Source organism: Lichenostomus cassidix, unplaced genomic scaffold, assembly GCF_008360975.1.
Source record: "Lichenostomus cassidix isolate B80296 unplaced genomic scaffold, HeHo_3.0 HiC_scaffold_33, whole genome shotgun sequence".
Lineage (NCBI taxonomy): Eukaryota > Metazoa > Chordata > Aves > Passeriformes > Meliphagidae > Lichenostomus > Lichenostomus cassidix.
In genome coordinates this window covers 3,063,073-3,090,318 of record NW_028147632.1, presented here as the reverse complement: position 1 = coordinate 3,090,318, position 27,246 = coordinate 3,063,073, and the positions used below count along the sequence as shown (strand labels likewise).

Below are 27,246 nucleotides of genomic sequence, written 5' to 3'. Positions count from 1 at the left end.
AAGAATAAATGAAAAAAATGAGAATTTTTCATTGTTTTTTCTGGAATTTTCCCCATTTTCTCTCATTTCTTGGCTGCGGAACAGAGACTCAAAGGGGTACTGAAAAATAGGGAAAAAACAGGGAAAATCGGGAAAAATCCTCAGGAAAATATTGGGAAAAAATCAGGGAAAAACAGGGAAAAAATCGGGGAAAAAATGAGAAAAAATGGGGAAAAAAATGAGGACGTTTTGGTGGTTTTTATGAGTTTTTTCCCAATTTTTCCCACTTTTATAGGCATTTTTTATCTTATTTTTCTGTGTTTTTCTTGGAAAATAAAGGGGAAAATATGGGGGGAAAAGCTGAGGAAAAAATCCAGAATTTTTAAGGATTTTTCTGCTTTTTTCCTGATTTTTTTTTCATCATTTTTTACCATTTTTCCATGTTTTTCATGAAAAAAAAAGAGAAAAATATGGGAAAAAAGCACAGGGGAAAAAAAGGATTTTTGATTGTTTTTTCATGTTTTTTCCCCATTTTTCCTCATTTTTTTGCTCCCAGTGCAGCAGGGAGCAGTGCTGGCTGCGGAACAGAGACTCAAAGGGGTACTGAAAAATAGGGAAAAAACAGGGAAAATCGGGAAAAATCCTCAGGAAAAAATTGGGAAAAAATCAGGGAAAAAATGGGGAAAAAATTGGGAAAAAACAGGGAAAAAATTGGGGATTTTTAACATTTTTTGTCATTTTTTTCCCCCATTGGTTCTTGATTTTTTGGAATTTTTTTGGTGTGTTTTTCATGGAAAAAGGAAGGAAAAAAATCAAGAATAAAACAGAAAAAATGGCGAAGAATTCCCTGATTTTTTTTCTGTGTTTTTTCCCTTTTTTTTGGTCATTTTTTTATCTTTTTTTTTCTGTATTTTTCCTGGAAATGGGGAAATCCTTCCCAGTGCTCCCAGTGCTCCCAGTATTCCCAGTTTCTCCACTTTCCCAGTTCCTCCAATCCCTCCTGAGTCTTCCAGTTCCCTCCCAGTTCCATCCCAGTTACCTCCCAGTTTACTCCAATCCATTCCCAGTTCCTCCCAGTCCATCCCAGTCCCTCCCAGTCCATCCCAGTTCAATCCCAGTCCATCCCAGTCCATCCCAGTTCAATCCCAGTCCATCCCAGTCCATCCCAGTTCCTCCCAGTCCATCCCAGTTCTTCCATCTCTCCTTTAATTCCTTTGTTTCCAGCACTCCCAGTGTTCCCAGTCTCTCCCAGTATTCCCAGTTTATCTGCTCTCCAGTCCATCCCAGTTCATCCCAGTCCCTCCCAGTTCACCCCAGTCCATCCCAGTTTATCCCAGTCCATCCCAGTCCCTCCATCTCTCTCTTAACCCTATCATTTCCAGTGCTCCCAGTGCTCCCAGTGCTCCCAGTATCCCGAATTTCTCCACTCCCCTGGTCTTCCCAGTCCCTCCCAGTCCATCTCTCCCTTAACCCTTTCGTTCCCAATGTTTCCAGTGCTCCCAACACTCCCAGTGCTCCCAGTATCCCCAGTTTCTCCAGTCCCACACTGTTCCCAGTCCCTCCCAGTCTATCCCAGTGCTCCCAGTTTCCCAAATTTCTCTACTCTCCTGCTTTTCCCTATCCCTTTTGAGTCTCCCAGTCCCTCCCAGTCCATCCCAGTTACCCTGATCTCTCCCTTCTGGGCAGCACGAGGCACCAGAATTGCAGCTTTGAGCTCCCAGTGCTCCCAGTATTCCCAGTTTCTCACTCTCCCATTGCCCCAGTCCATTCCCAGTTCATCCCAGTTGCTCCCAGTGCCTCCATCTCTCTCTTAACCCTTTCATTTCCAGTGCTCCCAGTGCTCCCAGTATTCCCAGTTTCTCCACTCCCTCAATTCCCCCAATTCCCTCAATCCATCCCAGTCCCTCCCAGTCCCTCCCAGTTTATCCCAGTCCATCCCAGTCCCTCCATCTCTTTCTTAACCCTTCCATTTCCAGCACTCCCAGTGTACCCAGTGCTCCCAGTATTCCCAGTTTATCTGCTCTCCTGTCCATCCCAGTCCATCCCAGCTCACCCCAGTCCCTCCCAGTCCATCCCAGTTCATCCCAGTTGCTCCCAGTATCCCCATTATCCCCCATCTCTCCCTTAACCCTTTCATTTCCAGCACTCCTAACACTCCCAGTGCTCCCAGTGCTCCCAGTTTATCTGCTCTCCAGTCCCTCCCAGTCCCTCCCAGTCCCTCCCAGTCCATCCCTGTCCCTCCATCTCTCTCTTAACCCTTTCATTTCCAGCACTCCCAATGCTCCCATTCACTCCCAGTACTCCCAGTATCCCAAATTTCTCCACTCTCCCGTTGCTCCCAGTCCCTCCCAGTCCCTCCCAGTCCATCCCAGTCCATCCCAGTCCATCCCAGTCCATCCCAGTCCATCCCAGTCCCTCCCAGTCCCTCCCAGTCCATCCCAGTCCATCCCAGTCCCTCCCAGTCCATCCCAGTCCCTCCCAGGTCCCTCCCAGTCCCTCCCAGTCCATCCCAGTCCCTCCCAGTTCCCTCCCAGTGCCTCCCAGTGCCTCCCAGTCCATCCCAGCTCACCCCAGTCCCTCCCAGTCCCCCCAGTTACCCTGATCTCTCCCTTCTGGGCAGCATGAGGCACTAAGATCGGCGCCTCGATCTCGGCTGGGTTGATGATGTTCCCTCGATTGCCCAGAGTGAACACAGTGTTCTTGCTGCGCAGGGAGGGCTTGGAAAAGAACCCTGGGAACGTCAAGGAATTCACAAAATATTCCCAGAAAATATCCCAAACCATTCCCAAACCATTCCCAAAAAATAACCAAAATATTCCCAGAAAATTCCCAAAATATTCCAAAAAAATAACCAAAAACTCCCAGGGTGAACACAGTGTTCTTACTGCACAGAGAGGGCTTGGAAAAGAACCCTGGGAACGTCAAGGAATTCCCAGAATATTCCTGAAAATATCCCAAACCATTCCCAAAATATTCCCAGAAAATTCCCAAAACATTCCCAAAAAATTCCCAAAAAATAACCAAAAACTCCCAGGGTGAACACAGTGTTCTTGCTGCGGAGAGAGGGCTTGGAAAAGAACCCTGGGAACGTCAAGGAATTCATAAAATATTCCCAAAAAGTTCCCAAAAAATATCCCAAAGTATTCCCAAAATATTCCCAGAAAATTCCCGACAAAATTCACAATAAATTCCCGAAAATTCCCCAAGTCAAGGGGGAATTCCCTTGAAAAAGAACCCTGGGAACGTCAAGGAATTCCCAAAGTATTCCCAGAAAAATTCCCAAAATATTCCCAGAAAATATCCCAAAAATAATTCCCAAAAACTGCCCCAGAATTCCTGGGAAATTCCCCCCAAAATTCCCAGAAAATTCACAATAAATTCCCGAAAATTTCACCAAGTCAAGGAGGAATTCCCTTGGAAAAGAACCCTGAGAATGTCAAGGAATTCCCAAAATATTCCCAGAAAATATCCCCAAAACATTCCCAGAAAATATCCCAAAACATTCCCAAAAAATCCCCAAAAAATAACCAAAAAATAACCAAAAACTCCAGGCTGAACACAGTGTTCTTGCTGCACAGGGAGGGCTTGGAAAAGAACCCTGGGAACGTCAAGGAATTCACAAAATATTCCCAAAAAGTTCCCAAAACATTCCCAAAAAATATCCCAAAACATTCCCAAAATATTCCCAGAAAATAACCAAAATATTCCCAAAAATTCCCAATAAATCCCCAGGGTGAACAGTGTTCTTGCTGCGCAGGGAGGGCTTGGAAAAAACCCTGGGAATGTCAAGGAATTCCCAAAATATTCCTGAAATATTCCCCAAAAATTCCCAGAAATAATGCCCGAAAATTGCCCCAGAATTCCCAGAAAAATTCCAAAAATTTGCCCAGAAATTGCCCAAAAATTATCCAAGTCAAAGGGGAATTGCCTTGAAAAAGAACTCTGGGAACGTCAAGGAATTCCCAAAATATTCCCAGAAAAATTCCCAAAATATTCCCAGAAAATAACCAAAATATTCCCAAAATATTCCCAAAAAATTCCCAATAAACCCTCAGGGTGAACACAGTGTTCTTACTGCACAGGGAGGGCTTGAAAAAGAACCCTGGGAATGTCAAGGAATTCCCAAAATATTCCCAGAAAATATCCCCAAAACATTCCCAAAATATTCCCAGAAAATTCCCAGAAAATTCCTGGAAAATTACCCCCAAAATTCCCAGAAAATTCACAATAAATTCCCGAAAATTTCACCAAGTCAAGGAGGAATTCCCTTGAAAAAGAACCCTGAGAATGTCAAGGAATTCCCAAAATATTCCCAGAAAATATTCCCAAAACATTCCCAGAAAATATCCCAAAACATTCCCAAAAAATTCCCAAAAAATAACCAAAAAATAACCAAAAGCCTCCAGGGTGAACACAGTGTTCTTACTGCGGAGAGAGGGCTTGGAAAAGAACCCTGGGAGTGTCAAGGAATTCACAAAATATTCCCAGAAAATATCCCAAAACATTCCCAAAATATTCCCAGAAAATTCCCAAAAATATTCCCAAAAAATAAGCAAAATATTCCCAGAAAATTCCCAAAATATTCCCAAAAAATAACCAAAATATTCCCAAAAAAACCCCAAAATATTCCCCAAAAATTCCCAATAAACTCCCAAGGTGAACACAGTGTTCTTGCTGCACAGGGAGGGCTTGGAGAAGAACCCTGGGAATGTCAAGGAATTCCCAAAATATTCCCAAAAATTCCCAAAAAATTCCCAGAAATAATGGCCAAAAATTGCCCCAGAATTCCCAGAAAAATTCCCCCAAAAATTCCAAAAATTTGCCCAGAAATGCCCAAAATTTCCCCAAATCGAGAGGGAATCCCCTTGGAGAAGAACCTTGGGAATGTCAAGGAATTCCCAAAAAAAATTTCCAAAATATTCCCAAAAAATTCCACACCTCAGAATGGCCCAAATCACCCAGGAATTCCTGGAAAAATTCCCAAAAGACTCCCAGAAAATTCCCAGAAAACAAAAATCCCAGAAATTGCTCAAAAATTGCCCTTGGAGATGAACCCTGGGAACGTCAAGGAATTCCCAAAAAAATTCCCAAAAAATTCCCAAAAAAATTCCCAAAAAATTCCCCAAAAAATTCCCCAAAATTCCCAGCCCTGGAATGCCCAAATCACCCTGGAATTCCTGGAAAATTCCCCAAAAAATTCCAGAAAATTTCCTAAAATAATTCCCAAAAATTTCCCAAAACAAGGAGGAATTCCCTTGGAAAAGAATCCTGGGAAAGTCAAGGAATTCCCAAAATATTCCCAAAAAATTCCCAGCCCTGGAAAGGCCCAAATCAGCCCAGAATTCTTGGAAAATTCCCCCAAAAAATTTCCAGAGAATTAAAAAAAAAAATCCCAAAAAAATCCCCCAAAATTCCTGGAAAATTAAAAGAAAAATTCTCCAAAAATTCCCAAAAAATTCCTCAAAAATTCCCCAAAAATTCCTAAAAAATTTCCAGAAAATTCCCAGGAATTCCCAGCCCTGGAATGCCCCAATCACCCCGGAATTCCCAGAATATTTTTTTAAGATTCCCCAAAAAAATTTTTTTAAAAAAAAAATCCCTGGAAAATTCACAGAAAATTTAAAAAAAAAATATCAGAAAATTCCCAAAAAATTCCCAAATAATTCCCAAAAATTTCCCAACCCTGGAATGACCCAATTGCCCTGAAACTCCAAAAAATTCCCATAAAATTCCTGGAAAATTCCCAGAAAATTCCCAGAAAATTCCCATAAAATGCTCAGAAAATTCAAAAAAAATTCCCAGAAAATTTTTAAAAATTCCCAGAAATTCCCAAATAATTCCCAGAAATTTCCCAGCCCCGGAATGCCCAAAATCAGCCCAGAAAATTCCCAAAAATTCCTGGAAAATTCACAGAAAAATAAAATTCCCAGAAAATTCCCAAATAATTCCCAAATAATTCCCAGAAATTTCCCAGCCCTGGAATGACCCAATTGCCCTGAAATTCCTGGAAAATTCCCAGAAAATTCCCAGAAAATTCACACAAAATTCCCAGAAAATTTTAAAAAAATTCCCAGAAAATTCCCATAAATTTTTTTTAAATTCCCATAAAATTCCCAGAAAATTCCCCAAAAAATTCCAAAAAATTCCTTAAAAATCCCAAATAATTCCCAGAAATTTCCCAACCCCAGAATGCCCAAAATCAGCCCAGAAAATTCCCGAAAATTCCCAAAATTGCCAACAAAAGGATATCTTTCCTGGCTGTGTCCTCAACGCCCATGAGGTCATCTTTCTCTGCCACCTCCTCGTACTGCCGGAAAAAAACAGGGAAAAACGGGAAAAATGGGTTAGAATTCCCAAAAAATCCAATTTTTTAAAAATTAAAAAAATTCCCAAAAAAATTCCCCAAAAAATTCCCAAAAATTCCCCAAAAAATCCCCAAAAAATTCCCAAAAAAATCCCCAAAAATTCCCAAAAATCCCCAAAAAATTCTCCAAAAAATTCCCAAAAAATTCCCCAAAAAATTCCCCAAAAATCCCCAAAAAATTCCTCCAAAAATCCCTGAAAATTTCCCCAAAAATTCCCAAAAAATTCCCCAAAAATTCCCCAAAAAAATTCCCAAAAAATTCCCAAAAAATTCCCCAAAAATTCCCCAAAAAATTCCCCAAAAATTCCCCAAAAATTCCCCAAAAAATTTCCAAAAAAATCCCAAAAAATTCCCAAAAAATTCCCAAAAAATTCCCAAAAAATTCCCAAAAAATTCCCCAAAAAATTCCAAAATAATTCCTAAAATATTCCCAAAATTCCCAAAATATCCCAAAATTCCCCAAAAAATTTCCAAAAAACTCCCAAAAATCCCAAAAAAATCCCAAAAATTCCCAAAAAATTCAATCCAAAATTCCAAAAAAATTTGCCCAAAAATTCCAAAAATCCAAAAAAAAAATTCCCAAAAAATTGCCAAAAAATCCCAAAAAATTCCCCAAAAATTTCCAAAAAACCCCAAAAATCCCCAAAAATCCCAAAAAAATTCCCAAAAAAATTCCAAAAAATCCCCAAAATTCCCGGAATTCCCACCTGGACATTCATGAGGCAACCAGGGAGAAGCAAAATCAGATTTTCTCATGGATGCCAAGAAAAATTCCCTCTAAAAATCCAAAAAAAAGATTCCCAAAAAATTCCCCAAAAATAAAAAAAATTTCCCAAAAATCCCCAAAATTCCCAGAATTCCCACCTGGATCTTCATGAGGCAATGAGGGGAGAAGAAAAAATATATTTTCCTCATCGATTCCAAGAAAAATTCCCTCTAAAAATCAAAAAAAATCCCCAAAAATTCCCAAAAAAACCCAAAAAAATCCCCAAAAAACCCCAAAAAATCCCCAAAAAATTCCCCAAAAATTCCCAAAAATCCCCCAAATCCCCAAAACCCCACCTGGATCTTCATGAGGCGGCTGGTGTAGGATTTGAAGTAGGAGAAGTAAATTCTGCTCATCGTCTCCACGTATTGATCTCGCAGCTCCTGAGCCACACTGCGCTCGTTGCCCAGCAGGAACTGGTAGAAAAACCTGGAATTTTGGGATTTTCCTGAGTTTTCCGGAATTTTCCCGAATTTTTGGGAATTTTTTGGCGATTTTTGGGTGATTTTTGGGTGATTTTTGAGTGATTTTTGGGGTTTTTGGGATTTTCACAAGCGCAAAATTCAGTATTTTTTGGTTTTTTATTTGTATTTGTAGAGGGAATTCTGGTAGAAAAACCTGGAATTTTGGGAAATGGGATTTTCTGGAATTTTTTCCAGAATTTTCAGGTGATTTTTGGGGTTTTTGGGGATTTTCCTAAGCAGGAAATTCCCAAATTTTGGGGTTTTTATTCATACTTAAGAAGGGAATTCTGTGGGTTTTGGAAATCCACAGCAGGAATTGGTAGAAAAACCTGCAAATTTGGGGATTTCCTGGAATTTCTGGGATTTTCTGGAATTTCCCTGATTTTTTGGGGATTTTTTGGCGATTTTTAGGCGATTTTTGGGTGATTTTTGAGGGTTTTTTGGCATTTTTGTGATTTTCCCAAGCGCAAAATTCGCAATTTTTTCGTTTCTTATTTGTATTTGAGGAGGGAATTCTGGTAGAAACACCTGGAATTTTGGGACATTTGGGGATTTTGGGGATTTGGGGAATTTTTTGGGAAATTTTGGGAATTTTTTGCCAATTTTTGGGTGATTTTTGAGTGATTTTTGGGCGAATTTTGGGGTTTTTTTGATTTTCCTGATCCTGAAATTCCCATTTTTTGTGGTTTTTTGCTTGTATTTGTAATGGGAATTCTGGCAGAAAAACATGGAATTTTGAGATTTCTGAGAATTTTCTGGAATTTGGGGAATTTTTTCATGATTTTTGGGCCATTTTTGGGGTTTTTGTGATTTTCCCAAGCGCAAAATTCACAATTTTTTCGTTTCTTATTTGTATTTGAGGAGGGAATTCTGGTAGAAAAACCTGGAATTTTGGGACATTTGGGGATTTTGGCAATTTGGGGAATTTTTTGGGAAATTTTGGGAATTTTTTGCCAATTTTTGGGTGATTTTTGAGTGATTTTTGGGTGAATTTTGGGGGTTTTTTGATTTTCCTGATCCTGAAATTCCCATTTTTTGCGGTTTTCTGCTTGTATTTGTAATGGGAATTCTGGCAGAAAAACATGGAATTTTGAGATTTCTGAGAATTTTCTGGAATTTGGGGAATTTTGGGGAATTTTTTCATGATTTTTGGGCCATTTTTGGGGTTTTTGTGATTTTCCCAAGCGCAAAATTCACAATTTTTTCGGTTTTTATTTGTATTTGAGGAGGGAATTCTGGCAGAAAAACCTGGAATTTGGGGATTTTTGGGGAATTTTCCGTGAATTTTCTGGAATTTTCCAGGAATTTTTGGGAAATTTCACAGTTTTTGGAATGTTCTCGAACCCGAAATTCCCAATTTTTTGGGTTTTTTTACTTGTAATTGACAAAGGAATTCTGTGGGATTTGGAATTTATCAGCACGAATTAGTAGAAAAAAAAAGGAATTTTAGGAAATTTGGGATTTTTGGGGAATTTTCTGGAATTTTTTTCTGGAATTTTCTGAAATCAGGGATTTTCCTGATCCCAAAATTCCCCATTTTGGGGATTTTTTACTTTTATTTGAGAAGAAAATCCTGTAGGATTTGGAATTTGCCAGCAGGAATTGGCAGAAAATTGGGAATTTTTGCGAATTTTCTGGGAATTTCTGGGAATTTTGGGATTTTTTTTGAATTCCAGAATTTTTGGGATTTTCCAGCTCCCGAAATTCCCGAATTTTGGGAATTTTCTCACTTGTATATCAGCAGAGAATTCTGAGGGATTTGGTAATTCATCAGCAGGAATTAGTAGAAAAACCTGGAATTTTGGTGAATTTTGGGGAATTTTCCATGAATTTTCTAAAATTTTCCAGGATTTTTTTTGAAATTTCATGGTTTTTGGGATTTTCCTGATCCCAAAATTCCCAATTTTGGGGATTTTTTACTTTTATTTGAGAAAACAATTCCGTGGGATTTGGAATTTGCCAGCAGGAATTGGCAGAAAATTAAGAATTATTGGAAATTTTTTTTTAATTTTTGGGGAATTTTCGGGGGATTTTTGGGATTCCAAGGAATTTTGGGGTTTTGCAGCTCCCGAAATTCCCGAATTTTGGGAATTTTCTCACTTGTACTTCAGCAGGGAGTTCTGAGGGATTTGGTAATTGGTCATTGGCTTCCGGAAAGAGTAAATCTTCTGCAGGATGAATTCCCGGATTTTGGTCACAGCCTGGGGAAAAAATGGGAAAAATTGGGATTTTTGGGGAATTTTGGGGATCCCAGTCCCTCCCAGTCCCTCCCAGTCTCTCCCAGTCCATCCCAGTCCATCCCAGAGCCTCAAATTCCCAAATTTTGGCAACAAATTTGGGAAAAAATGAGGAATTTTGGGAGATTTGGAAGATCCCAGTCCATCCCAGTCCATCCCAGTTCATCTCAGTCCATCCCAGTTGCTCCCAGTTCCCTCCAGGGCCTCAAATTCCCAGATTTTGGAAAAAAATTAGGAATTTGGGGGAATTTGGGAGATCCCAGTCTCTCCCAGTCCATCCCAGTTCATCCCAGAGCCTCAAATTCCCAAATTTTGGCAACAAATTTGGGAAAAAATGAGGAATTTTGGGAGATTTGGGAGATTCCAGTCCATCCCAGTCCATCCCAGTTCATCCCAGTTCAATCCCAGTCCATCCCAGTCCATCCCAGTTTATCCCAGTTCCTTCCAGAGCCTCAAATTCCCAAATTTTGGCAACAAATTTGGGAAAAAAATGAGGAATTTTGGGGAATTTGGGAGATCCCAGTTCATCCCAGTTCATCCCAGTCCATCCCAGTTCATCCCAGAGCCTCAAATTCCCAGATTTTGGAGATGGATTTGGGGAAAAAATTAGGAATTTGGGGCAAATTTGGGGAAATTTGGGAGATCCCATTTCATCCCAGTTCCCTCCCAGTCCATCCCAGTTCATCCCAGAGCCTCAAATTCCCAAATTTTGGCAACAAATCTGGGAAAAAATGAGGAATTTTGGGAGATTTGGAAGATCCCAGTCCATCCCAGTCCCTCCCAGTTCCATTCCCAGTTCAATCCCAGTCCATCCCAGTTCATCCCAGAGCCTCAAATTCCGGGATTTTGGGGATGAATTTAGGAAAAAATGAGGAATTTTGGATGAATTTGGAGGAATTTGGGAGATCCCAGTTCATCCCAGTCCATCCCAGTTCCATCCCAGTTCAATCCCAGAGCCTCAAATTCCCAAATTTTGGCAACAAATTTGGGAAAAAATGAGGAATTTAGGGAGAATTTTGGGAAATTTGGAAGATCCCAGTTCATCCCAGTCCCTCCCAGTCTGAAATTCTTGGGATTTTTTTGGCATCATTTCTGTGGGTTTTGGGCTGAAATTCCTGGGATTTTTGGGGCTAATTTCTGGGAATTTTTGGGGACAATTTCTGGGAATTTTTGGGGACAATTTCTGGGAATTTTTGGGGATAATTTTTGGGCTGAAATTCCTGGGATTTTTTGGGGTAACTTTTGGGGGTTTTTGGGGATAATTCTGGGGAAACTTTGGGGCTAAAATTCCTGGGATTTTTTTGGGATCATTTTTGGGAATTTGGGGGACAATTTTTGGGATTTCGGGACTGAAACTCCCAGGATTTTTGGGCTGAAACTGCTGCGATTTTTGGGAATTTTTGGCTGAAAATCCCAGGATTTTTAGGAATAATTTTTTGTGAATTTTTGGGGATAATTCCCAGGATTTTTGGGACAATTCCCAGGATTTTTTTGGTATTTTTGGCTGAAAATCCCAAGATTTTTAGGAATAATTCCCGGGATTTTTTGGGGATAATTCTTGGGAAGTTTAGTCTCAAAATCTTGGGATTTTTTGGCTGAAATTCCTGGGATTTTGGGTATCATTTTTGGGTTTTTTTGGCTGAAATTCCTGGGATTTTTGGGGCTAATTCCTGGGAATTTTTGGGGATAATTTCTGGGAATTTTGGGATTAATTTCTGGGGTTTCAGAGCTGAAATTCCCTGGATTTTGGGGGATAATTTCCAAGATTTTTTGGGGAAATTCCTGGTAACTTTGGTCTGAAATTCCCAGTTTTTTGGGGATTTTTGGGCTGAAATTCCTGGGATTTCGGGGAATAATTTCCGGGTTTTTTGGGATAATTTCTGGGATTTTTGGGCTGAAAATTCCAGGATCTTTAGGAATAATTTCTGGGATTTTTGGGCTGAAATTCCTTGTATTTATGGGGATAATTTTGGGGAATCTTGGTCTGAAATTCCTGTGATTTTGGGGGGACAATTTTTGGGATTTTTTGGGCTGAAATTCTTGTGATTTTTGGGGATAATTTTGGCGATTTTTGGGCTGAAATTTCCAGGATTTTTTGAGATAATTTTTGGTGGTTTTTGGGGCTCATTTTTGGGAATTTTTGGAGATAATTCCCAGAATTTTTGGGGATAACTCCCAGGATTTTTTGGGGATAATTCCCAGAATTTTGGGGGATAATTCCCAGGATTTTTTGGGCTAATTTTTGTGAATTTTTGGGGATAATTTTTGGGATTTTTTGGGCTAATTTTTGTGAATTTTTGGGGATAATTTTTGGGATTTTTTGGGCTAATTTTGGGGATTTTTGGGATTTAAATCACCTTGATCCCAAGCCTGTCCAGCACAAGCTGCACTCCCAGTTCCCTCCCAGTGCTCCCAGTTCTCCCTTTCCTTTGGGATTTCTTTTGGGAATTTCTGGGATAATTTCCCAGGATTTTTGGGCTGAAAACTTGGGATTTTTGGGCTGAAATTCCCAGGATTTTTGGGCTGAAATTGCTGGGATTTTTGGGAGTTTTTGGCTGAAAATCCCCGGATTTTTAGGGATAATTCCCGGGATTTTTGGGCAGAAATTCCCAGGATTTTTAGGGATAATTCCCAGGATTTTTGGGCTGAAATCCCTGGCATTTTTGGGGATAATTCCTGGGATTTTTTTGAGTGATTTTTGGAAATTTTGGGCTGAAATTCATAGCATTTTCAGGATAATTTCTTTGGAATTTTTGGGGATAATTCCTGGTAACTTTCGTCTGAAATTTCCAAGTTTTTTGGGATTTTTGGGCTGAAATTCCTGGGCTTTTTGGGTTGAAATTCCCATGATTTTGGGGATAATTTTTGGGAATTTTTTGGGAATAACTCTCCAGATTTTTGGGCTGAAAACTTGGGATTTTGGGGAATTTGGGGCTAAAATTCCCAGGATTTTTAGGGATAATTCCTGGTAACTTTGGTCTAAAATTCCCAGGATTTTTAGGATTTTTGGGGATAACTCACAGGATTTTTTAGGGATAACTCCTCGGATTTTTTGGGAATAATTAACCAAATTTTTGGGCTGAAAACTTGGGATTTTGGGGAATTTGGGGCTAAAATTCCCAGGATTTTTAGGGATAATTCCCAGGATTTTTGGGCTGAAATCCCTGGGATTTTTGGGGATAATTCCTGGGAATTTTTTGGAGTCATTTTTGGAAATTTAGGGCTGAAATTCACAGCATTTTTAGGAAAATTTCTGGGAATTTTTGGGGATAATTCCAGTGAATTTGGGGGAATTTTTGGAGATAATTCCCAGAATTTTTGGGAATAATTCCCAGAATTTTTTGGGGATAATTCCCAGAATTTTTGGGGATAACTCCCAGGATTTTTGGGGATAATTCCCAGAATTTTGGGGGATAACTCCCAGGATTTTTTGGGGCTAATTTTTGGGATTTTTGGGCTCAAACTGACCTTGATCCTGAGCCTGTCGAGCACGTGCTGCACGTCAGCACAAGCCAAGGTGTCTCGGAAAGCTTGTTCCTTCACGGAGTCAATCTTCCCGTTCAGCTCCTGCAGCTGAGCCAGGAACTCTGGGGAGGTCACTGGGGACTCCAGGATCACACTGGGAAAGGGAAAAATGGGAAAAAATTGTGAAAAAATGGGAAAAAACGGTGAAAAATGGTGAAAATCGGTGAAAAAATGGCGAAAATATGTCAAAAAACGGAGAAAATATGTCAAAAAATGGGAATTTCCAGGGTTTTGGAGCTCCAAATTCCTGTCAGGTCTTGCAGCTGCTCCAGGAATTCCAGGATGACACAGGAAAGGGAAAAAATGGGAGAAATCTGTGGAAAAATGGGGAAAATCAGCGAAAAAATGAGGAAAATCTGTTAATTTTCATGGTTTTGGGAGTTCAAATCCTGTTGAGCTCCTGCAGCTGAGCCAGGAATTCCAGGGAGGTCACTGGGGACTCCAGGATCACACTGGGAAAGGGGAAAAATGGGAAAAAATGGTGAAAAAATGGGAAAAAACGGTGAAAAAATGGTGAAAATCGGTGAAAAAATGGCGAAAATTGGTGAAAAAATGAGAAAAATCCATGAATTTTCAGGGTTTTGGAGCTCCAAATTGCTGTCAGGTCTTGCAGCGGCTCCAGGAATTCCAGGATGACACTGGGAAATGGGGAAAAAATGGGAAAAAAATGGGAGAATTGGTGAAAAAATGGCGAAAATTGGTGAAAAAATGGGGAAAATTGGTGAAAAAATGAGAAAAATCCATGAATTTTCAGGGTTTTGGAGCTCCAAATTGCTGCAGCTGCTCCAGGAACTCTGGGGAGGTCACTGGGGACTCCAGGATCACACTGGGAAAGGGGAAAATTGGGAAAATCTGTGAGAAAATGGTGAAGAAATGATGAAAATCGGTGAAAAAACGGTGAAAATACATCAAAAAATGGGGAAAATACGTCAAAAAATGGAGAAAATCGGTGGAAAAATGGGAATTTCCAGGGTTTTGGAGCTCCAAATTCCTGTCTGCTCCAGGAACAGTGACCAGAGACTCCAGGATCAGGCTGGGAAAAGGGGAAAATGGGAGGAAACGGTGAAAAAACGGGAAAAAACAGAGAAAATCGATGAAGAAATGGAGAAAATTGGTGGAAAAATGGCAAAAATATGTCAAAAAATGGGGAAAATCTGAGAACTTCCAGGGTTTTGGAGCTCCAAATTCCTGTCTGATCCCAGAGCTGCTCCAGGAATTCCAAGATCATGATAGGAAGTGGAAAAAATGGGAAAATATGTGGAAAAATGGGGAAAATCGGTGAAGAAATGGAGAAAATTGGTGAAAAAATGAGGAAATTTGGTGAAAAAATGGAGAAAATCAGTGGAAAAAAGGGAATTTCCAGGATTTTGGAGTTCCAAATTCCTGTCTGCTCGAGGAAAAGTCACCAGAGACTCCAGGATCACACTGGGAAATGGGAAAATGGGGAAAAATGGTGAAAAAATGGGGAAAATGGTGAAAAAATGGCGAAAAAACGGTGAAAAAATGGAGAAAATATGTCCAAAACCAGGGAAAATTGGTGAAAAAATGGGAATTTTCAGGGTTTTTGGGCTCCAAATCCCATAGGTGCTCCAGGAATTCCAGGATCACACTGGGAAAATGGGAAAAAATGGGAGAATCTGTGAAAAAAATGGGGAAAAATGGAGAATATGGGTGAAAAAATGGCGAAAAACTGTCAAAGGTGGGGAAAATGGGTGAAAAAATGGGGAAAAGCTGAGAATTTCCAGGGTTTTGGAGCTCCAAATTCTTGTCTGATCCCAGAGCTGCTCCAGCAATTTCAGGATCACACTGGGAAGGGGAAAAAATGGGAGAAATGGGTGAAAAAACGGGAAAAAACATTGAAAAAATGGTGAAAATCGGTGAAGAAATGAGGGAAATGCAAGAAAAAACAGTGAAAATCCATGAAAAAACCTGGAAAAATCTGTCAAAACTAGAAAAAATTCATGAAAAAAGGGGAGAAATACATCAAAAAACAGCGAAAATGCATCAAAATCCATGAATTCCCAGAGTTTTATTCTCAAATCCCCTTTTTTGTCCTCAAATCCCACTTTATCCCTATTTTTTTGCACTTTTTTCTCCCGAAAATCCTTTTTTTTTTTTTGCAGTTTCTTGTCCCAAAATCCCTTTTTTTTTTTTTTTTGCAGATTTTTACCCCCAACTCTCATTTTTCCTGTTCTGAATTCCCATTTTCTCCCATTTTTTGCAGTTTTTCACCCCAAAATCCACTTTTTTCCCATTTCTTCCCCCAAAAATCCCTTTTTTTTGCCATTTTTTCCCCCAAAAATCCCTTTTTTTGCCTTTTTTTCCCCAAAAATCCAATTTTTTTGCTGTTTTTTGCCCCAATATCCCATCTTTTTGCCGTTTTTCCCCCAAAATCCAATTTTTTCACCATTTCCCCTCTCAAAATCCCATTTTTTTGCTGTTTTTTTCCCCCAAAAATCCCATTTTTTGCCATTTTTCTCCCCGAAATCCAATTTTTTTGCCGTTTTTTTCCCAATTTTTCTCATTTTCCCCATTTTTTATCCCATTTTTCCCCATTTTTCTCCCACCTGATCATGTCAGGAAGCACCACCAGCTCGTCCAGCAGCTCTCCCAGTTTCTCCCTGATCTCAAACATCCCAAATCCCACTTTATCCTTTTTTTTGCCTTATTTTTTCCCCAAATCCTTTTTTTCTTGTCCTGAGTTCCCATTTCATCCCCTTTTCTTGCCGTTTTTTCTCCTAAAATCCAATTTTTTGCCATTTTTCCCCCATTTCTTCCCCCAAAATCCCTTTTTTTTGCCATTTTTTCCCCCAAAATCCCATTTTTTGCCATTTTCTCTCCCAAAATCCAATGTTTTTGCCGTTTTTTCCCCCAAAATCCAATTTTTCTCCAGTTTTTTGCCCCAAAATCCCATTTTTTGCCGTTTTTTCCCCCAAAATCCAATTTTTTCACTGTTTCCTCTCTCAAAATCCCATTTCTCTCCAGTTTTTTGCCCCGAAATCCCTTTTTTTGGTCATTTTTTTGCCCCAAAATCCAATTTCTTCACAGTTTTTTGACACAAACTCCAAATTTTTTCCCGTTTTTTCTCCTAAAATCTGATTTTTTTCTCCCAAATTCCCATTCTTTCCCATTTTTCCCCATTTTCTGTCCCACCTGATCATCTCCAGAGGCACCACCAGCTCACCCAGCAGCTCCCCCAGTTTCTCTCAGATCTCTGACATCCCAAATCCCATTTTATCCCATTTTTATGTCCCCAAATCTCTTTTTTTTGCAGCTTTTTGCAGTTTTTTCACATTTTTTTCTCCCCAATTCCTTTTTTTGTTCTGAACTCTCATTCTATCCCATTTCTTCACACTTTCTTCTCCTGAAATCCAATTTTTTTTCCATTTTCTCTCCCAAAATCCAACTTTTTTGCCGTTTATTCCCCTAAAATCCCATTTTTTTGCAGTTTTTTCCCCCAAAATCCAATTTTCTTTCCATTTTTCCCCCAAAATCCCATTTATTGCCATTTTCTCTCTCAAAATCCCATTTTTTTGTCCTTTTTTCCCCCAAAAATCCCATTTTTTTGCCGTTTTTTGCCTCAAAATCCGATTTTTCTCCCGTTTTTTCCCCCCAATATCCAATTTTTTCCCTTTTTTCTCCTGTTTTTCCCCATTTTCTGTCCCACCTGATCATGTCAGGAAGCACCACCAGCTCACCCAGCAGCTCCCTGAGCTTCTCCCCAATTTCAGACATCCCAAATCCCACTTTATCCCTTTTTTTTACCTTTTTTCTCCCCAAATCCCATTTTTTCTCCCCAACTCCCATTTCTTTTCTTCTGAACTCCCATTTTTACCAATTTTTTCACCATTTCTTCTCCCCAAATCCTATTTTTTTCCCATTTCTTCCCCCAAAATTCCCTTTTTTTTGCCGTTTTTTGCCCCCAAAATCCCATTTTTTGCCGTTTTTCTCCCCAAAATCCAATTTTTTTGCCGTTTTTTCCCAATTTTTCTCATTTTCCCCATTTTTTACCCCATTTTTCCCCATTTTTCCCCCCACCTGATCATGTCAGGAGGCACCACCAGCTCACCCAGCAGCTCCCTGAGTTTCTCATGAATTTCTGACATCCCAAATCCCAATTAATCCAACTTTTTGGCCATTTTTTCTCCCAAACCTCTTTTTTCTTGTTCTGAACTCCCATTTCATCCCAATTTTTTGCAGTTTTTCACCACAAAATCCAATTTTTTTCCCATTTCTTCCCCCAAAAATCCCATTTTTTGCCATTTTTCTCCCCGAAATCCAATTTTTTTGCCGTTTTTTCCCAATTTTTCTCATTTTCCCCATTTTTTATCCCATTTTTTCCCCATTTTTCTCCCCACCTGATCATGTCAGGAGGCACCACCAGCTCGTCCAGCAGCTCCCCCAGCCTCTCTCTGATCTCCCGGCGATTCCTGAGCCGCAAGTTCATCGCCACGGATTGATCCTGCAGAGCTCTGATCTCCCAGCTCAGCGAGCTCAGCGAGCTCTGGAACGAGCCCAGCATCTCCTCCATCCGCTGGGGACAGAATTGGGGCAAATTCCAGCGATTTTGGGAAAATTTGGGATTTTTTACGGGGATTTTGTGGCGTTTTTTGGGGATTTTATGGTGTTTTTAAAGAGATTTAAGGGTGTTTTTAGGAGGTTTTGGGGAATTTGGGGACATTTTGGGGACACCAGGATATCTTTCGGGACATTTAGGGACAATTTTAGGGGATTTTGGGACAATTTATGGGTTTTTCCTGGGGATTTGGGGGCATTTTTTAAAGGATTTTGGGGCTTTTTTAAAGGGATTTTGTGGCGTTTTTCGGCAGTTCTAGGGAGTTTGGGGACACTTTGGAGACATTTGGGGACATTTAGGGACAATTCCAGAAGATTTGGGACAATTTATGGTCATTTTGAAGTCATTTTGGGATCATTTGGGATCATTTTGGGTCATTTTGGGGTCATTTTGTGCTCAGAGGTTCCTGCAGAGCTCTGAGCTCAGCGAGCTCTGGAACGAGCCCAGCAGCTCCTCCATCCGCTGGGGAGAGAAATTTGGGGTCATTTTTGGGGATTTTGGGAAAATTTGGGATTTTTTATGGCGATTTTAGGGCTTTTTGGGGGGATTTTTGGGCATTTTTGGGGGATTTTATGGTGGTTTTGGGGGATTTTGTGGCATTTTTAGGGGTTTTGGGACAATTTTGGACACTTTGGAAACATTTGGGGCAGTTTTAGAACATCTGGGGACAAATTTGGGGAAAATTCCAGTGAATTTGGGAAAATTTGGGATGATTTTGGGTGATTTACGGCTTTTTTGGGGGATTTTATGGTGTTTTTTGGGGATTTTATCATGTTTTTTAAGGGCCTTAAGGGCATTTTTGGGCAGTTTGGGGACATTTTGGGGACACTAAGATACCTCAGGGACAATTTAGGATCATTTTAGGAGATTTTGGGAGAATTTTGGGATGATTGACAGTTTTTTTCAGGGATTTTCGGGCGTTTTTTGAGGGATTTAATGGCATTTTTAGGGGATTTTGTGGCATTTTGGGGAGTTTGGGGACACTTTGGGGACATTTCAGGGACAGTTTGGGACATCTGGGGACATTTAGGGACAATTCCAGAAGATTTGGGACAATTTGGGACAATTTATGGTCATTTTGAAGTCATTTTGGGTCATTTTGGGTCATTTTGGGTCATTTTCGTGCCATTTTGGGATCATTTTTGGTCATTTTGGGGTCATTTTGTGCTCAGAGGTTCCTGCAGAGCTCTGAGCTCAGCGAGCTCTGGAACGAGCCCAGCAGCTCCTCCATCCGCTGGGGAGAGAAATTTGGGGTCATTTTTGGGGATTTTGGGAAAATTTGGGATTTTTTTATGGGATTTTAAGGCTTTTTTGGGGGATTTTCGGGCATTTTTGGGGGATTTTATGGTGTTTTTTGGGGGATTTTATGGTGTTTTGGGGGGGATTTTGGAGCATTTTAGGGGATTATTGGGGACACTTGGGGTATTTAGGAGATTTTGGGACAATTTCAGATAATTTTAGGGGATTTTGGGAGAATTTGGGGTTTTTTCCTTGGGATTTTGGGTCATTTTGGGATCATTTTGGGTCATTTTGGGGTCATTTTGTGCTCAGAGGTTCCTGCAGAGCTCTGAGCTCAGTGAGCTCTGGAACAAGCCCAGCAGCTCCTCCATCCTCTGCAGGAAATTTGGGGCAAATTCCAGCGATTTTGGGAAAATTTGGGATATTTTACGGGGATTTTAGGGCTTTTTTCGGGGATTTTCAGGCATTTTTGGGGGATTTTATGGTGGTTTTTTGGGGATTTTGTGGCATTTTTAGGGGTTTTGGGACAATTTTGGACACTTTGGAAACATTTGGGACAGTTTTGGAACATCTGGGGACAAATCTGGGGAAAATTCCAGAGATTTTGGGAAAATTTGGGAAAATTTGGGATTTTTTATGGTGATTTTAGGGCTTTTTTCGGGGATTTTGGGGCTTTTTTAGGTGATTTTATGGTGTTTTTTAAGGGATTTAAGGGCATTTTGGGCTGTTTGGGGACACTTTGGGATACTTGGGACATTTTTGGATGGTTTGAGGAGATTTTGAGACAATTTTAGGGGATTTTGGGATGATTTTGGGACAATTTGGGACAATTTACGGCATTTTTCCAGGGATTTTATGGGGTTTTTGGGGAATTTTATGGCAATTTTTGGGGAATTGTGGTGGTTTTTGGGGGTTTTTGGGGCAGTCAGTCCCATTTTGGGACACTTTGAGGACGTTTAGAGACAATTTGAGCTGATTTGGGACAATTTGAGGTGATTTGGGACAATTTGGGGTGATTTTGGGGCTTTTTTGGGGTGATTTTGGGGCATTTTTAGGGCATTTTGCAGTGTTTTTTAGGGAATTTGTGCTCAGAGGTTCCTGCAAAGCTCTGATCTCAGCGAGCTCTGCAACAAGCCCAGCAGCTCCTCCATCCTCTGGGAACAAAATTTTGGGATTTTGGGAAAATTTGGGATGATTTGGGGCAATTTTAAGGGATTTTTGGGCAATTTACGGCTTTTTTCTGGGGGTTTTCTGATGGATTTAGGGATGTTTTGAGGGTATTTTGTGGCATTCTTAGGGGTTTTGGGACAATTTGGGACAGTTTGAGGACATTTGGGGTCAATTTGGGATCATTTCAGGAGATTTTGGGACAATTTTGGGCTTTTTCCCAGGGATTTTGGTGCATTTTTAGGGGATTTGGGGAGCATTTCTAGGGGGATTGAGGCAGTTGGGGACACTTGGGGACACTTTGTGGACATTTGGGGACAATTTGGGGACAATCTGGGGCAATCTGGGGCTTTTTTCAGGGGATTTTGGGCCATTTTGGGGCCATTTAGGTTCATTTTGAGTCCATTTTTTACCCATTTTGGATCCATTTTCCCATTATTTTTCCCCTTTTTTCCCCCTTTTTGGATCCATTTTTCCCATTTTCCCCCAATTTCCCCATTTCTCCCCAATTTTCCCAATTTCCCCATTTTTCCCATTTTTCCCCATTCTTCCCCATTTTTGGAATCATTTTTCCCCATTTTCCCATTTTCCCGAATTTCCCCATTTCCCTCCAATATTTTCCCCATTTTCCCCCATTTTTCCCCTTTTTTTGCCCTTTTTGCCCATTTTTCCCCCATTTTCCCCCATTTTTCCCAATTTCCCCATTTCCCCATTTTCCCCCATTTTCTCTATTTTCCCCATTTTTGGATTCATTTTTGACCATTTTTTGCACATTTTTGCCCATTTTTGGATCCATTTTCCCCATCTTTCCCCATTTTTTACCAATTTTCCCCATTTTTCCCAATTTCCCCATTTCCCCCATTTTCCCCAATTTTCCCAATTTTCCCATTTTTTTCCCCATTTCCCCCATTTTTGGATCCATTTTTCCCCCACTTTTCCCCCATTTTCCCCATTTCCCCCATTTTCCCCATTTGCCCATTTTCCCCACATTTTTGGATCCATTTTTCCCCATTTTTCCTATTTTTTCCCCCATTTCCCCCATTTTCCCCATTTTTGGATTCATTTTTCCCCGTTTTTTGCACATTTTTGCCCATTTTTTGATCCATTTCCCCCCATTTTCCCCATTTCCACCCATTTTTGGATCCATTTTTCCCCATTTTTTGCCCATTTTTTGATCCATTTTTCCCCATTTCCCCCATTTTTCGCCAATCTCCCCAATTTCCCTGTTTTTCCCCCATTATTTTCCCCATTTCTCCCCCATTTTCCCCATTTTCCCCCATTTTTGCTCATTTTTTCCCCATTTTTGGATCCATTTTTCTCCATTTTTTCCCCATTTTCCCCATTTTTTGCCAATTTTAGCCCATTTTTTGCCTTTTTTTTGATCAATTTTTGCCCATTTTCTGCCAATTTTTCCCATTTTCCCCCATTTTTCCATTTCCCCCATTAATTTCCCCATTTTTCCCCATTTTTCCCCAATTTCTCACCTCCAGAATTGCGTCACAAGCAGTGATCTGGTTGTGCAGCTCAGCAATGTTCTCACTCTCCCGGATGTCTGACCAGTCAAGGACACCTTGGGGACACTTGGGGACACTTGGGGACACTTTGGGGACACTTTGGGGACATTTTGGGGACATTTTTGGGGAATTTTGGGGCATTTTTAAGGGATTTTGAGGCATTTTTAAGGGATTTTGGAGGCTTCTCGGGGCATTTTTAGTGCCTTGAAAACACCTTGGGGACACTTGGGGACACTTGGGGACATTAGGGACACCTTGGGGACACTTTGGGGATTGTTTTTGGGGATTTTTGGGCATTTTTAAGGGATTTTGGGGCATTTTTGGGGAATTTTGGGACATTTTAAAGGGATTTTGGGACATTTTTAAGGGATTTTGGGACATTTTTAAGGGATTTTGGAGGCTTCTGGGGGCATTTTTAGTGCTTTGGGGACACCTTGGGGACACTTGGGGACACTTTGGGGACATTTTGGGTCACTTTGGGCATTTGGGGCATTTAGGGCCATTGTTAGGGGATTTTGGGGCCATTTTTGGGGGGATTTTTGGGCATTTTTAGTGCCTTGAAGACACCTTGGGGACACTTTGGGACATCAAGGGCACCTTGGGGACATTTTGGGGACACTTTGGGGACATTTTGGAGCATTTTAAAGGGATTTTGGGACATTTTTAAGGGATTTTGGAGGCTTTTGGGGGCATTTTTAGCACCCTGGGGACACCTTGGGGACACTTGGGGACACTTGGGGGATGTTTGGGGACAATCAGGGACACTTTGAGGATTGTTTTTGGGGATTTTGGGACATTTTTGGGGAATTTTGGGACATTTTACAGGGATTTTGGGACTTATTAAAGGGATTTTGGAGGCTTCTGGGGGCATTTTTAGTGCCTTGGAGACACCTTGGGGACACTTGGGGACACTTTGGGGACATTTTGGAGCATTTTGGGACATTTTTAAGGGATTTTGGGACATTTTAAAGGGATTTTGGGACATTTTTAAGGGATTTTGGAGGCTTTCGGGGGCATTTTTAGCACCCTGGGGACACTTTGGGGACACTGAGGGACATCAGGAACAGCTTGGGGACCTCAGGGACATTCAGGGGACACTTTGGGGACATTTGGGGACATTTTTTGGAGGGATTTTGGGCCATTTGGGGCCATTTTGGGGGGATTTTGGGGACATTTTTTGAGGATTTTGGGGCATTTTTAGTGCCTTGAAGACACCTTGGGGACACTTTGGGACATCAAGGGCACCTTGGGGACATTTTGGGGACACTTTGGGGACATTTTGGGACATTTTAAAGGGATTTTGGGACATTTTTAAGGGATTTTGGAGGCTTTTGGGAGCATTTTTAGTGCTTTGGGGACACCTTGGGGACACTTGGGGACATTTGGGGACACCAGGGACTCTTTGAGGATTGTTTTTGTGGGTTTTGAGGTCATTTTTGGGTGCTTTGGGTCAATTTTTAGGGGTTTTGGGGTCATTTTGGTGGCAATGACACCCTGGGGACATCAAGGACAATTGGGGACAATTTGGGGACACTTTGGGGACACTTTGGGGACAATTTTGGGGGTTTTGAGGTCATTTTTGGGTGCTTTAGATCCATTTTTAGGGGTTTTGGGGTCAATTTTGTGGGACTTTTGAGGCACTTTTGGTGGCAGTGACACCCTGGGGACACTTGGGGACAATTGGGGACACCTTGGGGACACTTTGGAGACAATTTTGGGGGATTTGAGGTCATTTTTGGGTGCTTTAGATCCATTTTTAGGGGTTTTGGGGTCAATTTCGGGGGATTTGGGGTCATTTTTGGTGGCAGTGACACCCTGGGGACATCCAGGGGACAACCTGGGGACACTTTAGAGACAATTTTGGGGGATTTGAGGTAATTTTCAGGTGTTTCAAATCAATTTTTAGGGGTTTTGGGGTCAATTCTGTGGGTTTTGGGGTCATTTTTGGTGGCAGTGACACCCTGGGGACACTTTGGGGACACTTTGGGGACACTTTGGGGACACTTTGGGGACAATTTTGGGGGATTTGAGGTCATTTTTGGGGGATTTGGGTCAATTTTTAGGGGTTTTAGGGTCAATTTTGGGGTCATTTTGGTGGCAATGACACCCTGGGGACATCAAGGACAATCAGAGACACCTTGGGGACACTTTGGGGACACTTTGGGGACAATTTTGGGGGATTTGAGGTCATTTTTTGGCTAGTTTAGATCCATTTTTAGGGGTTTTGGGGTCAAATTTGGGGGATTTGAGGTCATTTTTGGGTGCTTTAGCTCAATTTTTAGGGGTTTTGGGGTCAATTCTGTGGGTTTTGGGGTCATTTTTTGGCGGCAGTGACACCCTGGGGACACTTGGGGACACTTTGAGGACACGTTGGGGACACTTTGGGGACAATTTTGGGGGATTTGGGGTCATTTTTGGGTGCTTTGGGTCAATTTTTAGGGGTTTTGGGGTAAATTTTGGGGGATTTTGAGGTCATTTTTGGTGGCAGTGACACCCTGGGGACATTTTGGGGACACTTTGGGGGCACTTTGGGGACAATTTTGGGGGATTTGAGGTCATTTTTGGGTGGTTTAGATCGTATTTTAGGGGTTTTGGGGTCAATTTTGGTGGCAGTGACACCCTGGGGACAACCTGGGGACACTTTAGAGACAATTTTGGGGGTTTTGAGGTCATTTTCAGGTGTTTTAAATCAATTTTTAGGGGTTTTGGGGTCAATTCTGTGGGTTTTGGGGTCATTTTTTGCAGCAGTGACACCCTGAGGACACCCTGGGGACACCCTGGGGACACTTTGGGGACAATCTGGGGACAATTTTGGGGGATTTGAGGTCATTTTTGGCTAGTTTAGATCCATTTTCAGGGGTTTTGGGGTCAATTTTGGGGGATTTGGTGGCAATGACACCCTGGGGATATCGAGGACAATCGGGGACACCTTGGGGACACTTTGGGGACACCTGGGGACACTTTGGGGACAATTTTGGGGGGTTTGAGGTCATTTTTAGGTGCTTTAGATCCATTTTTAGGGGTTTTGGGGTCAATTTTGTGGATTTTGGGGTCATTTTTGGGTGGTTTAGATCCATTTTTAGGGGTTTTGGGGTCAAATTTGGGGGATTTGGGGTCATTTTTGGTGGCAGTGACACCCTGGGGACATCGAGGACAATCAGGGACACCTTGGGGACACTTTGGGGACACTTTTGGGATACAATCCTGGATGGATGCTTTCTCCACCTCCTGCAGCTCCAACTCCACCTGCCGGGAGTACTGCCGAAGGTCCACACCCTGCAAAGGAATTTGGGGACATTTGGGGACATTTGGGGACATTTGGGGACATTTTGGGATTTTTCAGGGACATTTTGAGGACATTTTGGGATTTTTTGGGATTTTTCAGGGAGATTTTGGGATTTTTGGGGGATTTTTTTTTTATTTTTTTGGGACATTCGGGGACATTTTGGGGACATTTTGGGACATTTTGAGATTTTTTGGGATATTTTGGAATATTTTGACGACATTTTGGGAGTCTTTGGGGACATTTTGGGGACATTTGGGTCTTTTTGGGATTTTTCATGGACATTTGGGGACATTTTGGGGATATTTGGGGACATTTGGGAACATTTTAGGGACATTTTCGGATTTTTGGGGATTTTTCAGGGACTTTTGGGGACATTTTTGGATCTTTTGGGACTTTTGGGGGACATTTTGGGGACATTTGGAGACATTTGGGACATTTTGGAGACATTTGGGACATTTTTGGGGACAGTTTTTGATATTTTGGGGACATTTTGAGGCGATTTGGGGACATTTGGGAACATTTTGGGGACATTTTCGGATCTTTGGGGATTTTTCAGGGACTTTTGGGGACATTTTTGGATATTTGGGGACATTTGGGGACATTTTGGGGACATTCTGGGATATTTGAGGACATTTTGGGGACTTTTTGGGATTTTTGGGGATTTTTCAGGGACATCTAGGGGACATTTTTGGATGTTTTGGGAATTTTTGGGGACATTTTGGGTACAATTTGGGGACATTTGGAGACATTTTGGGGACATTTTGGGATTTTTGGGGCCATTTTGAGGACCTTTTGGGGACGTTTGGGAACATTTTGAGGACATTTGGGGATTTTTTTACATTTGGGGACATTTGGGGACATTTTTGGGACATTTGGGGACATTTAGGGACTTTTTGGGGACATTTGGGAACATTTTGGGGATATTTTCGGATTTTTTTGGGATATTTAGGGACGTTTTGGGGACATTTGGGGACATTTTTTGGTCACTCACAGTCTGCAGAGCTTCCTGCACCAAAGCGTCCTCCAGGTTCTCCTGGATGTGAACTGAAAAATGGGGAAAAATGGGAAAAATGGGGAAAAATGGGAGAGAAAAAGTGGGAAAAATGGGTGAAAAATGGGAGAGAAAAATAAGAAAAAAATAGGAGAGAAAAAAGGGGGAAAATGGGAAGAAAAATAAGGAAAAAAGGGGAAAAAATGAGGAGGAAAATGGGGAAAATGGGGAAAAATGGGGAAAAAATTGGGAAAAATGGGGAAAAATGGGGGGAAAATGGGGAAAAAATGGGGAGAAAAATAAGAAAAAACAGGGGGAAATGGGGGGAAAAATACAGGGAAAAAATAGGAAAAAAAATGGGAAAATAGGAAAAAATGGGGAAAATAGGGAAAAAATGGGGAAGTACAGGAAAAATGGGGGAAAATAGGGAAATGGGGGAAAAAGAGGGAAAAATGGGAAAAAATGGGGGAAAAATAGGAAAAATGGGTAAGAAGAATAGGAAAAAATTGGGGGGAATTGGGAAAAATGGGGAAACAAAAGGGGAAAATGGGGGGAAAAATGCGGAAAATGCAGGAAAAATTAGGAAAAAAATTAGGAAACAAATGGGGGAAAAATGGAAGGAGGAAATAGGAAAAGTGAGGGGAAAAATACGGGAAAATGAGGGGAGAAATAGGAAAAAATGGGGAAAATGCAGGAAAAATGGGGTAAATGCAGGGAAAAAATATGGAAAAATTGGGGGGGAAACGGGTCGTAATCCCCCCCCCATCCCAAATGGTTCCGTCCGGCTCAGGCCACGCCCCCTGCACAAGCCACGCCCCCTCCATTGACAGCAGTTGACTCCAAATCCTGGCCACGCCCCCAGCAGGCTAGACACGCCCAAATAAGGTAAATGGCCACGCCCCCGCCAGACTTCACTAACCCAAATAAGGTCATGGCCACGCCCACAAGTATTCCAAATGAGTTATATGGCCACGCCCCCACCAGCCCCGCTCACCCAAATTAGGTCATGGCCACGCCCACAATCAATCCAAATTAGGCGAATAACCACGCCCCCCGCCAGCCCCGCTAACCCACATATGGTTATGGCCACGCCCACAAGCATTCCAAATAAGGTTATAGCCACGCCCACAAGCATTCC

General features: G+C 41.3%; 1 protein-coding gene across 2 annotated transcripts in view; it reads right to left on the bottom strand.

The window, feature by feature from the left end:
* The window catches only part of VPS52 (VPS52 subunit of GARP complex), a 100,781-nt gene that overhangs the window by 72,578 nt on the left and 957 nt on the right, over positions 1-27,246 (bottom strand). For both annotated transcript variants that reach the window (XM_085047558.1, XM_085047559.1), the window contains exons 3-11: positions 26,109-26,161; positions 25,032-25,107; positions 21,802-21,869; positions 17,694-17,869; positions 13,279-13,429; positions 9,674-9,774; positions 7,406-7,538; positions 6,231-6,286; positions 2,577-2,712 (exon numbers count right to left, since the gene is read on the bottom strand). In XM_085047558.1, coding sequence (XP_084903684.1) covers positions 2,577-2,712; positions 6,231-6,286; positions 7,406-7,538; positions 9,674-9,774; positions 13,279-13,429; positions 17,694-17,869; positions 21,802-21,869; positions 25,032-25,107; positions 26,109-26,161 — 950 coding nt within the window. The remainder of the gene's footprint in view (positions 1-2,576; positions 2,713-6,230; positions 6,287-7,405; positions 7,539-9,673; positions 9,775-13,278; positions 13,430-17,693; positions 17,870-21,801; positions 21,870-25,031; positions 25,108-26,108; positions 26,162-27,246) is intronic.